Source organism: Balaenoptera ricei, chromosome X (assembly GCF_028023285.1).
Source record: "Balaenoptera ricei isolate mBalRic1 chromosome X, mBalRic1.hap2, whole genome shotgun sequence".
NCBI lineage: Eukaryota > Metazoa > Chordata > Mammalia > Artiodactyla > Balaenopteridae > Balaenoptera > Balaenoptera ricei.
Window position 1 is genome coordinate 50242273 of NC_082660.1, and position 13942 is coordinate 50256214.

Sequence of the window (13942 nt, forward strand, 5' to 3'; positions counted from 1 at the left end):
CATTCTAACATGTATCCAACAGCTTTAGCAACAAAACAAAAAATGATTGCCTGTGATAGTGTTCCTGCTAAATTACATTCATGGCTTTAAAAATTTCAGTGACTAAAACTAGAACTACCATATGATCCAGCAATTCCACTCCTGGGTATACATCCAAAGAAAATGAAAACACTAATTTGAAAAGATATATGCACCCCAATGTTCACAGCTGCATTTTTTTTTTTTTTTTTTGGCCACACTGCACAGCTTGTGGGATCTCAGTTCCCCAACCAGGGATTAAACCCAGGCCTCTGCAGTGAAAGCACAGAATCCTAACCACTAGACTACCAGGGAACTCCCATAGCATTATTTATAATAGCCAAGATATGGAAGCAACCTAAGTGTCCACCAACAGATGAATAGATAAAGAAGATGTGGTATATATACACAATGGAGTACTATGCAGCCATAAAAAAAAGAGTGAAATTTTGTCATTTGCAACAACATGGATGGACCTGGAGGGTATTATGCTTAGTGAAATAAGTCAGGGAGAGAAAGACAAATACTGTATGTTATCATTTATATGTGGAATCTAAAAATTGAAACAAATGAATATAACAAAATAGAAACAGACTTAAAGATATAGAGAATAAATTAGTTACCAGTGGGGAGAAGGAAGGAGAGAGGGGGCAAGATAGGGGTGGAGGATTAAAAGGTACAGACTACTATGTATAAAATAAATAAGATACACGGATGTAATGTACAGCACAGGGAATATAGCCAATATTTTATAATAGCTTTGAATAGAGTATAATCTAGAAAAATATTGAATCACTATGTAGTACACCTAAAACTAATATAATATTGTACATCTGAAACTAATATTGTAAATCAACTATATTTCTATAAAATAAATAAATAAAAAGTAAAAAGTAAAAATGTAAAAAAAAATTAAAAATCATACTTTACTTAAAACTCTAGAATTCCAGCTTCTCTTAAATAATCAGAAGATACCAACCTGTATTCCCTCTTGTCAACAATTGCCTGGATTTGGTGAACTGCTTCCTCCTTTCCCTTTTAGACAGGACATGTATTCTCAGTTCACCATATTTCCTATCTGGCCTAGGTGATTTTAACCTGCCTGACCCCTCTAGGTATTGAGTTTGTGACACCTATGTAACCTCTTACCACGATACACATAAAGTATTCCAATAGCTTCTAGTTCTACCTTGGTTCTTTTGCCTTCTCTATTCTGTAGACCACTGCCTGAATATGTTCTCTAAAACACATTTAAAAAATTATGCCACTTTCCTTTGCTCCACAATCATTTACTGGGTGCCTACAAAGTTCCAGACATTATGCTAGAATCTTGGGTTAGAGTAGTGAACAATTTAGATGGGACCCTTGCCTTCACAGAGTGTATAGTCTACTCTTCATCTCATCTGGATTTCCTTTCTGTCTCTTCTTGACCAATCTTAGTTCCTCAAGGCTGACCTCACCACAGAGCATTTCTTTGGAATTTTTTCTGACTATTCTACTTTCAGTTATCTCCTCTTGTAATTAGTGTTACAAGCTTCAAATCATAATTAAGCAATTTAGCATCTATTACCTTGTAATATTTGGTTGTTATTGTTTTATGCATAGTTATGTCTCACTACATAGACTTGGGAGCTCAGATCTCTACAGGGCCCAATAAAATGACAGAAGCATGTCCTGTATAAAGGGGGCAGCCATTTATCAACTCCAGGTAATTTTTCTCTTGTGCCAGTGTAGATTCCATGTTGTAAGAGCTCTCAACTTTTTCAGAAAAGCAAGAAATGGAGTTTTAAAAAAATATATTTATTTATTTGGCTGTGTCGGGTTTTAGTTGTGGCATGCGGGATCTTTCATTGCGGTGTGCAGGCTCTTCATTGCAGTGTGTGAGCTTCTCTCTAGTTGTGGCACACGGGCTCAGTAGTTGCAGCATGCAGGCTCCAGAGCGTGAGGGCTCAGTAGCTGTGGCATGCAGGCTCCCTAGTTGTGGTGCACGGACTCTAGAGCGTATGGGCTTAGTTGCCCGGAGGCATGTGGGATCTTAGTTCCCTGACCAGGGATCTTACCCATGTCCCCTGCATTGGAAGGTAGATTCTTAACCACTGGGCTACCAGGGAGGTCCCAAGAAATGGAGTTTTTTAAAAAAGAAATCTGCTTTTAAAAGAGAATGTAAAAAAAAAGAAAATAATGTATATATATTAAAATATATATATATAATATATATATAACTGAATCAGTTTGCTGTACACCTGAAACTAATGCAACATTGTAAATCAACTATATTTCAATAAAAAATTAAAAATAAATAAATAAATAAATACAGGGGTGAGGGAAAATAAAAGATTATCAGCTAATTTGATTTTATTTTTTAACATCGCAGTGAGAACCAGGCCAGCATCTGCAGTGGACTGCCAATTTTCTCTGTCTGACCTACACTGCAAAACTCCTGGAAGGTAGAGACCAGGTGGAAGCTTGGTATTATCTGCTCCCCCTCTCGTATATATATATATATATATATATATATATATATATATATATATATATATATATATATACAGTATCTACTACAGCGTTAGCTATTTTGTAAGTTATCTATAAAGACTTGGTTATCATCAGTAAGTTCCTCTTTAAGTCAACTGTAATCTCCAATAATAATATAGCAGTTCTGTTTTCTCCTAATACCTAACATGTGCCTTTGAAGGCAATTATCAGGGCAGACTTCCTTTCCCTTACTTCCTTTTTTCCAAATGTAACCATCCAAATTCCTTGACCTAGCTCTATTTTTTTTTTCTTTTTAAAAAATTTATCATTTATTTCTCTAGAGTTTCTTTCATTCTTTTCTGCAATTCTCTTCCATTTCATTTCCCTTGAAATACAAACACAAACAAGGTAGAATATCCTCAGAAAGGTCTTCACAATGAACAGAGACTTAACTTTTATTTATTTGAGGCTGATTATTCCAGCTCTGTTGTCTCTTTCTGTGCTGTCAATGATTTAGCTGTTTCATCTTCAATTAGAATAAGAATGTGTGATGTGAATCTATTCATTTTCTTATTTTAAAAACTAGTTCTGATAAATATGTACAATATACCTCCTCCAGCTTTTTGTAGCGAGATCCTCGAATCAATATGGAGCCTTGAAAATAACAATAATGATTATTGTTATTGGTACCTTCATTTACATGACCTCTGTGGGTCCTATAAATTGAGATGGCCCAGGACTCTTATAAGACTTGGTGCTCTTGAGCCAGGTAGCTCAAGCAGTGAGTGGAGAGACCATTCAAAAGAGAAAGTCTCTGCCCTTAAGCACTGTACTAAGCATGGGCAAAGACCACGGTGTTGTACATTCTTTTTGGTTGCTGCAGTAGCACCATGTTCAATTTGTTGGAGGAGATTGTTGCATGAAACAATAGTATAAAGTAATGAAGTGGATTGCATGAGATTTTACATGATGGTGCAGAGCAGTGAGCTTGTACTGCTGTGGCTATTTGTCCTTTTTCTAAACCAATGCCTCAGTGCCAAGCTGGAGCTCTGTATTCCTAGAGGTGCCTGATGATTAACATCACAGTTAGTGGGAATCTTTTAATATTCTTTTCAGATGTTCAATAGTAGAGCAGACTGCTAATGCATAAAAAATCTCCAGCATTATTATTTTCAACATCATCAAACTATTTCAAAGTGCAGGATAGTAGCAATTACTTTAAGGGAGAAAAAGAATGTTGCTATCAGACATCATCCCTGGATTCAAATCCCAGTAATTTACCAGCTATGTGACCTTGGGATTACTTAATTTCTCTGAATCTGTGTTTCTTCATGTGCATAATCGAATCAACAGTAATACCTACCTCACAGAGATTGTGAAAATTAAATGTGTCCCTTTGGAAATGCCATAGGAATGAAATGATGTCTGGGATTTGCCTAAAAGTAGCCATTGAGGTGGAGGAGTGAGTTGGGAGTGCAAATGAAACAAGATTTCCATGAGCTGAAAATCACTGAAACTGGGAATAGGTGGGAACAGGTACATGGGATTCATCTTTACTTTTGTGTGCATTTGTGATCATACAAAATAAAAAGTTGGTTTTTTTTTCATTGCTGTAGGAGTGAACTCAATTTTGCCTAATGGTTTGTGGAGAACTTAATTGTCTTTCTTGATATCAGCTTCACAGATTAAGCAGACACTTGGAAAACTATAGCTCTTTCATCTATGCCCTCTGTCGTATATCACAGAGTGTTATGGAAGAGACCTGAAAAGGGCTAAGTAGTTTACTCAAAATGACAGTCCTAGATAACAGTGGACTAGAGCCCAGGTCTCCAGATCCTAGGTAAAAGACTTTCCCATTGTTCATGCTGCTTTCTTTAACTATAGCACTTTTAACATAAGTTCTATCAGTTTCTTTCATGTAAAATTAGTTTCTTTAAAATAAGTTTATCTGTTTGATGGAGGACAAGGGAACTAGTTCTAGAAATCTGAGGTTAATTTATACAATACTTTTAAATCTGTTCTTTTATTTGATCCTCGCAATGATCCTGTGAGGTTCACAGTGATCTTGTGAGCAAGAATTCTTTCTACTTTCTGTATTAAGTGATGGGACTTATCCAAAGTTATTCAACAATTTGGTAATTAAACTAGAACTAAAACTCAGGCCTGGAGTTCATTGAACCTCAAATCCACTAGTTTTAGATATTTATAATAATTCCCTTTAGCTTTCATCTTTTCCAGAATCAAGAATCTTAATCTCTAGCACATTCCGGGGTGAATTTTCTTTCATGCATATTTGGGTTTCTCTGTGGAAAAGAAAATGGAGCTTAACATCAGCATCTGGGGGGAATGAAAGTGGCTGAAAGCACTGGAAGGCTTGCAGGTGATCCTTTAGAACATGAACTCATGTGAGAATGGAGATAAACATATCAAAGTTCATAAAATTAGGTATTGTTATTGTGAGTGGTTTGGATCTTTAAAATGTGACTGTATGTATTGTACATATTTTTATGTACTTTAGTTTTGGATTTTCTGACAAAAGTATTCCTAAAAACTTATATGGAGATTTCACATTTACACCTTATAAAGAATTTTTATATGTGTTATCACGATGGTCTTCATAACAACCCTCTGAGGGGTAAGGCCAAGCTGATGTATCTCTATTTTGCAGATGAGAAAACTGAGGCATGGAAAAGTCAAATGGCTTGCCCAAAGTCATACAGCTTTTTTCTGGTGTTTCTTATCACCTTATCTTTTTATTACCTCACATTACTTCAAGCTTAGCTGGCTATTGTAATAATGATGCAATACTCAGTTTCTTTCTTTCACGTGGTATGTGCTGTCAGTCTTCACTTTTTTTGTGGTAATATGTTCTTTCCTCTTAAATTCATGTTTTTTTTTTAAACATTTCAGTTGCCCCTACTTTTTAAAATCTCGCTCAGGAAAGCTGAGAAAACAAGCTGCAGGCATTTCTTGTCTTGGAGCCACTTCTGAGTACCTGCTCTGGTGGTGGTTCCTATAATTTGGACTAAGTACCTCAGACACCCTCCAGATTTTGTGTATGTTGAGACTATTGAATAGAAAACTCATAGTGAGCTACCTGCTGAGATGCCACAAGTGGAGGTTCTTTGAGTTTGGGATTTCCAGTCGTTCCTATGGTGATAGGTAAGACCCTGTTTGGAAGAAATGAGAGAAAACGGAGGATCTTGCAATCTCCTTTTATTAAGTTTTTTTTTTTTTTCCAGCAACCGTTTACCCCCCATTATGTAATCTTCAAGCAGAGGTTGGGAGATCTCACTGGCACCCAGGTCATGGAACATTATAGCTTCATTATAGCTCTAGACTGCTGAAGTTCATATCTCAGTTCTGCCATTTACTAGCTGGGTGATTTGGGGATAAGCTACCTCATCTCCCTGTCTCAGTTTCCTCATTTTAAAAATGGGGAAATAATGTGCCCACTCCTAGAATTATGAGGATTAAATGAGCTAATATAAGTATTTGTTCTTTTAGCAGCACTGTACCTAGCACATAGTAAGTACTCAGTGACTGTTGGTAATTATTGTTCTTTTATCACCATTCTATTGTTAATGTCATGCTCAGAGTAGCCTCAATCTTGAAGGTTTTCCCAGAGACCCATTGTAAAACTCTCTATTCCCCTGGAAGTTATATAATTAAACTGTCTGAAAATATATGTGTATCTAGTTGTCCTTTAGTTACCTTTTTCTAATATAAAAGACATAAGAAATACTCTTTTAAAAATACCTATAATCTCAAAACCCTAAAACATTGATTTTCATTTTTCAAGCAGTTCCAGAATGTCTTATGGGTCAGAGGCTGAAAGTGAATGATTTCTCAAGATCTTCCAAAATAATTGACTTGTTGTCCTTAAACTTGTTTTTCTTTTAGCAAGCAGTTTTTTAGAAAGAAGGTGCTCATCAGATTTGGGATATTAGAAAGTAGTTAGGGAGCACTGTAATTTGAGTTAGAGGATAAGAGTTCCGGTTCTGACTCCATCACTGCTAAACTATGTGACCTTGGTCCTCCAAATTCATTATCTGTAAAATGGGAATGATATATGAAAGCTGTCTATTTCCCTACTGTAAAGCTATGTAGATGCACATGAGGGATTATTATTTGTATTGTCAAAATGCTCTGTCTTGTTAAGTACTAGGTGCCTTCATAGGTCAGTGTCAGGATTCCCAAAGCTTTGCTTTCTTTTGTATTGATAGTTGTAGGCTCCAGTGACTCTGCTTTGCTTCCCTCCTTATAGGCTTAACTTCTCACTTCATCCCTAGGCACTTTTTTCCTCCTCAGTGCTGGCCAAAGAGTGGGATGTGTTCTTACTAGTCAGTCACCTGCTCTTGTCCCTTGGAGGCACTGTTCACTTTCATAAAACAAGCAGATCACTGTGGAAAACAGTGGGTAACAAAATAAACTTTGAACATGACAAAGGTAGTATAATCTTATGAAATTTCTATGGTCATGGTCCCTGTAGCATCGTTTGTGAAGTTCTACATATATGAGACGTTGACCTGCTGTGGATAGGGCTCAGTCCTCCTTGCTCTCGCCTCCTTTACTTCCTCCTCCAGTACTCCCTTCCTTAGAAGAAGGACCAGAAAGTCCAGCTTCTAGACTTTTTTTGGGTTTTTTTGGCGATGCCACTCGGCATGTGGGATCTTAGTTCCCCAACCAGGGATTGAACCCCGTGGCCCCACCACCGCCACTGCCCTGCAATGGAAGCACGGAAGCTTAATCACTGGACTGCCAGGAAAGTCCAAGAAAATCCAGCTTCTAGACACAAAGGCTTGAAGAGCCAATTCAAGCAGAATAATGGTTATTATCTCAAGTAGGTAACTTGCATTTCTGAAGCTCTCCTGCCTGTGTGATTCACATCTCAGTGGCCCAGGACATACCCTAACCCCCTTTGGGTATTTCCGGACCAATTATCTCACAGTTTCTGAGCAGCTGTCTAGTCTCAGACACTTAGAATAGCAACTCCAACTCTAGAGAAAAGCGAAAGGTTTATAAAGCCCTTAAAAAAAAAGACTGAGCTTTCTTTAACTGTTCTATAAGTCCTAATTTCCTTCTGTTTTACATTTGTCTGGCAAAATATTAAAGTAAACTTTTTTTTAATGTTAGCTTCACCTTCCTGATAGCTTTCCCTTTACTCATTTTTACCAACATTTAAAATGTTATCCTGGGTTATCTAATGGCTATTCCAATTGGCTGTTCTATGGAGAGTACGTTAACCAGAAATGGCTGAGACATTCCTAATTGTCAGCTATCCTCCTTGTGCCATTTGACTAAAATATTTGTGATATGGGTGGGGCAAAAAGTATTTTTCAGACTCCTTGATTATTGCTATTAAATAACATTAATATTATTTTATATTATAATATTTTTGCCATTAAATAACCATTCTTATTCCCATGATCATTCATTCACCGGACATTAGCACATTGTATGGAGGAAGTACTCTGCTAAAAGAAAGGGATACAGAGAAGAACAAGACGAAGTAACTATTGTGGGGCTCACCTTATGGTAAGGGAAACAGACAATGCCTTTGTGCCACGTACTGTTTTAAACGTTTGAACACATATTAAATTGATAAATCCTATGAGCTGATACTATTATTATTCCCATTTTATAGTTGAGGAAACAAAAGAAAACTTGCCCAAAGTCTTATTAAGAAGTTGCAGAACCAGGATATGACCCTAGGCAATGTGATGTATGGACTAGAAGGGGAAGTGACTGGGAGATGAAGGTCTAGGTTTAAGAGATATTTCTGAAGTAGAATTTATGCTGCTGATAACCAATTGGCTGGAGATGGAGAGAGAAGGGTCAAAGGTGACTGACCCTCAGTCACTGAGACTGAGAATGTGTTGATAGTGGTGCTAAACAATTTAGATTGTAAATATAGGAGGTGGAGAAGGTTTGTAAGCACGTTGAGTATAAACAACCTGTCTGATTCCTAGGAGCTATTCTTCTGGGCCAGAGAGAAAGAGAGATTCTGGCCATCAACAATAATAATTGTGGTGATGATAACAATAGCTAATTATATTGAAAACTTTTTATATGTCAAGAACTATTTTAAGTGAGTTTACATGTACTAATCCATAGAATCCTCACATTAACCCTATTAAATCAGTGTCATTTCCCCCACCTCTAGGCAGGTAGAGAAACTGAGTTTCACAGGGGCTAAACATCTTGTCAAAGTCACTCTGCTTCCTCAACCCTGTTGTTTCATAATCCATAGGAATTGAGGAAGACCAGATAGGAGAGGGCTCTTGTAAGTTGTCTTGGCTAGAAATAACAAGGCTTAGTTGAACCCATGTCCCCTGCATTGTAAGGTGGATTCTTAACCACTGAAGCACCACCAGGTAAGTCTCCTCCCCTCCTTCTTAAAATCAGAAAAGGCTGCCCTCTCTGGCATCTCATACTTCACAGTTAATTACACCTCAAACATCTCTCATACATAACCTCTCTAATTTTCTTTTATTCTTTCCCACTCTTGTCCAACTCCTGTACTTGAGAAAACACACTTCATTCTCCTTTTCTGTCATTCATCGAAAACTTTCAGAAATGTATTGAACGCCTACCATGTGCCAGACACTATTCTAAGCCCTTGAAATACATCACTGAAAAAAATCAAAGATGAAAATCTCTGACTTCAAAGAGTTTACAGTCTAATGGAAATTAGAGCTTTCTGCATCTGACTTCTAGTGTGCTTATTCCTTACTATGCTTCTTCCTTCATTAACCCCAACCCCTACCCCTAAAGAGGCGTCATAGAAACCTTAGGACTCTGCAGAGAACAATTTAAAATCTTTTAATTTTAAGTGGAGGCTTAGAAAAAAAAAATGCCTTGACAAAGATTATAGGATATAATTCCTAGGCATCTAACTCCCAGGTCAGTGCTCTCTGCTATACTTGCTGACTCTCCATGTCTGGTTGACCCAGATCTAAAACTGATAACAATGTGCCTAGTATAACCTCTGACACATAGTAATATGCACAAATATTTAGTGAATGATGGATGTATATGTGAGCAGTTCTACTCATATACTTAGATCGAAGAAAATAAATTGTGTTTTGAGATAAAATTGGAGATATTTTAGAGTGTCAGAATTCTCCAAACTCTTTGAAAGTGGCTCAGAAATTTTCCTCATAGTCTCAATAGAAGATTCATTGTGTGTTATTGCCTATCTAATTATCTAATTAGAACTGGTTTCCTCAATTCCTGACAGTTAATAAATAAAGGAATTATTTTACTTTTTAAAATTTTTTTTATGTTTTATTTTTTTTTATTTTTTTAATTTTTTTTTTACTTTTACTTTTTTGTGTGACTGTATTATAATTTGTATCCTTGCAGGTTGTTCATTTGCTGTGTTTTAACTGCATTAGGTCTTAAAAAGGATATTGTGAAGTAACCTGTAAAATGAACATTTCTATGGGTAAATGTAGTTGATATCCAAAACAATTAACTGATTTATGGACTGTCTTTTGAAATGCAACCAAGTCATAAATGAGGAAACTAATTGTAATTGACTTGGAGACACTTAGTGTGATCTGAAATCTGACCAATTAAGTCAAAAGCAAGCTATGAATTCATCTTTCTTACCCTATGTTTTCGTCTCTGATGAGATTAGAATGTAGATAAATCAAAGGAAATCTGGTTGAAGAGGTGCTGGTCGGTACTAATGATGGAAATGATTGTGATGGTGTAGGGCAGCTGAATGAAGCCACCAAGTGTTTACTTTCATAAGAAGAAAAAGTAAACACTTGGTGGTTTCATTCAACTGCTCTACTCCATCACAATCATTTCCTTAACTTGGGATTTCTGGTTTTCTTTAATTAACAGTAATCTTTCGATATTCCGACTACCTGCCCTTTGTTGCAAAACTCCTATATATCCTAGCTTCCCCCTCACCTCCTCAGAGCAGTTCCCTCAAGGTTACTTGAGATGCTGCCTCCTGGGCTTGAAGTCCTAAAATTTCCTGCCAAATACAACATAACTCTCAACTTTTAGGTTGTGAGTATTTTTTTAGTTGACTCTATATATATATATATATATATATATATATATATATATATATGGAGAGAGAGAGAGAGAGAGAACTGAATCATTGTGCTGTACACCTGAAACTATCATGACATTGTAAATGAACTATACTTCAAATAAAAAAAAACACTAAAAAACAGAAAATATAAACAAAAAAACAAAATAAAAAGAGGAAAAAGTATCTAAAAAGGAAATTAAAAATTGCTTATATTAACCCCACTTGGCTTGTATGTTTAAGAGAAGTAGGAAGATAAAATGCTTCTTTAGAGAGATTCGGCGCTGATGTGTAAGCAAATCCATTAGGGTAAATATCCACACAGGAGCATGGAACTCTTTAGAATGAGAACTAGGCCAGGAAGGGGAGGATTCTGGAAACTATGTAGCTATGATGATATTCCTGTGAAGGTAGTGCTAGTTGGAGAGGTTGGAAGAAACAGATTCACGTGCATACAGGATGTGAGGGGAGGAGGCAGCTAATATTGTTGGGGACCAGTCAGAGCTATCCTGGTGAGTAGAATATGTATATTAGAGTGTTGTCCAAATACTGACTTCTCAGTATCTAGTAAGTCCTGAAAAATAATGTTCATAGAATACAAACAGGAGTAACCAGGGGTAAATGGCATACTGTATGCATATAGTGGGTTAGATTTTATTTTTAAATTGTCTTTCCCTTGATTCTTTTCCAGATATGGATCAACTCATAAACAACTTGGAGGTCCAACTTAATTCAGAAGGTGGCTCAATGCATATATTCAAACAGGTCAGTTATCAAGAAAATGAGATACTAATATTGAGCCATAATAGTGTTGAGTATCTGGTAATTGTCATAGAGCTGAAACTCATTTTTCTTTCTAACAACATGTTGGGAGCTGAGAAGGGGTGAATGAAGGAAGGTTTCCAGGAGGTACCTGGATGCCTGGGTTTCTGGTTCAAATAGGGAGTAAATCTGGTGTAAAAGAAGCATAGCCTTTGGGATCAAGGCTATAGGGACAAGATTAGACACTTCGTAGACAACAGCAGTCATTATCTAGCACTAGTCCATATTTTGGGCACTCTGAAGACTAAATGCAATGTCTTATTTAATCCTCACAATAACTGTTGGATAGTGTGTTAGTCAGGGATCTCCAGATAAACAGAACCACCAGAATGTGTATTTCTCAATTTCTATCTATAGATATACATAAAATATGTATCTATCTATATCTATCTACTCTATCTATATCTATCTGTCTATATATATAATTAATATATATATTATATATAAATATATATCTTTACATATAAAATAAAAATATATCTATATCTATAGATCTATCCAAATATATCTATATCTATCTACCTATCTATAGAGAAAGAATTTTTAAATATTTATTTTATTGAAGTATAGTTGATTTACAATGTTGTATTAATTTCTACTGTATAGCAAAGTGATTCAGTTATATATATACATTCTTTTTCATATTCTTTTCCATTATGGTTTATCACAGGATATTGAATATAGTTCCCTGTGCTATACGGTCTTTGTTGTTTATTCCTTCTATATATAACAGTTTCCATCTGCTAATCCTAAACTCCCAATCCATCCCTCCCCCACCCCCTCCCCCTTAGCAACCACAAGTCTGTTCTCTATGTCCCGGATATATGCCCAGGAGTGGGATTGCAGGATCATATGGCAACTCTATTTTTAGTTTTTTTGAGGAACATCCCTATTGTTTTCCATAATGGCTGCATCAGTTTACACTCCCACCAACAATGTAGGAGGGTTCCCTTTTCTCCACACCCCAGAGAGAGAAAGATTTTAAGAAATTGGCTCACATGATTATGGAATCCTAGTGTATCCAAAATCTGATGGGGTAGGCTGCCGAGCTGGAGAGCCATAGAAGATTTACAGTTGTAGTCCAAAGGCAGACTGCTGGAAGAATTTGCTCTTCCTTGGAGATCAGTCTTTTTTTTATTGAAGCCTTCAAGTGATTGGATGAAGCCAACCCACATTATGGAGGGTAATCTGCTTTATTCAAAATTCAATGATTTAAACGTTAATCTCACCCAAAAAAACTTCTTCACAGAAACATTCAGAATAATGTTTGACCAATCTGGGCACCTGGCCCAGCCAAGTTGACACATAAAATTAACCATCACAGATATGTATTCTTAATGTTCCCATTTTACAGATAAGAAAGTTGTGAACTTGGGCATTCCCAGAACAAGGATTCAAAACAGATTACCTGGTTTTTACAGCTAAGCATTCTGTGTTAGATGTGGAAGTCTCATCTTGCTCAGGGTTGAGTTCTAATGTCATTGCATAAGTGAAAACCAAATACAGTCAAAATTATCCTTGAAAGTCCCTTAAATTGCCTGTAAAATTGAGCATACAGTTTTGTGTATCCAGTACTGATCTGTTTCTTTACTTAAGTCACCAGATAAAGTATCTGGCTGACATTTAGGAGTCATATTTTAGAAAAAAAAATTGTTTTTAATCATTAAATGCTTTGCCTTTGGTGTACAATTGAATTGGTTTGTTACATGTGTATATGGATGAGATGCCCTTATACTGTTTTAATGACATTAAATCCAATGTAATGTCTTATTTGCCTTACTTGTAGCTGTTGCCATTTAGGAACTATTAGCACATCAAAAGTTGCTAATTATTGCAAAACGTCTGCTGGTTGCTGGTGCTTTGTTGTAGTAAATACTAAGAGGAAGCTGAGTATAAGTGTTAGATAAAAATCGATTAAACTTGTAATAAAAAAAATTCAGTGAAATGTTGTCAAGCATGCATAGCTATCTTATTTTGAAATCTCAGTACACCTAAATACAATTCGAAAAATGTTTTTCCATGCGTTAAGTAGAGTAAGGTTCCAAAATTTGAGGTCACTTTGAAATTGGTTCAATGTATAGAAAATTCTGGATAGTAGATGATCTAAGCATTTTTTTATTTGTTTGTTTCTTGCCATTTCCAAGATATCTTGTTTTTAGTAAAGCTAGGGTACTTGTGGTACATGGCCACAAATCACTAACCATGTCCCAGGCCCAGAGCTTGTGTTCTATAACAGTACAATGCTGGCAACATCTTAGTGGGCAGAAGCTTCCTAGTTTGGTTCATTACATGATTTGTTTATGTCATGAGGTAGGATTGGTGGATGGGTGTCTAGCTCAGTACACACATCCTGCTCTCACTTCTTTGAATTCCTACATCACCATACCATATAATGAATGAGTACTTGCTTGTCACCTGCCCTTTGTTTATGGTTTCTGATTATTTCCCAGAAGTAGGATTTCTTGGAAAAAGTGTATGAGCAGATCTAAGGTTCATATTGTATCATACATATCTTCCCCCCTCCAACTTAATATTGTTAACATTTTGGCACATATTCTCACATAGTTGCATATA

At 36.2% G+C, this 13942-nt stretch overlaps 1 protein-coding gene across 4 annotated transcripts in view; it reads left to right on the forward strand.

Moving 5' to 3' along the window:
- The window catches only part of KLF8 (KLF transcription factor 8), a 291207-nt gene that overhangs the window by 234717 nt on the left and 42548 nt on the right, over positions 1-13942 (forward strand). For 3 of the 4 annotated variants that reach the window (XM_059910244.1, XM_059910245.1, XM_059910246.1), the window contains one exon: positions 11238-11311. The exons of the other annotated variant lie outside the window; for it this stretch is intronic. In XM_059910244.1, coding sequence (XP_059766227.1) covers positions 11238-11311 — 74 coding nt within the window. The remainder of the gene's footprint in view (positions 1-11237; positions 11312-13942) is intronic. 4 annotated transcript variants of the gene reach the window in all.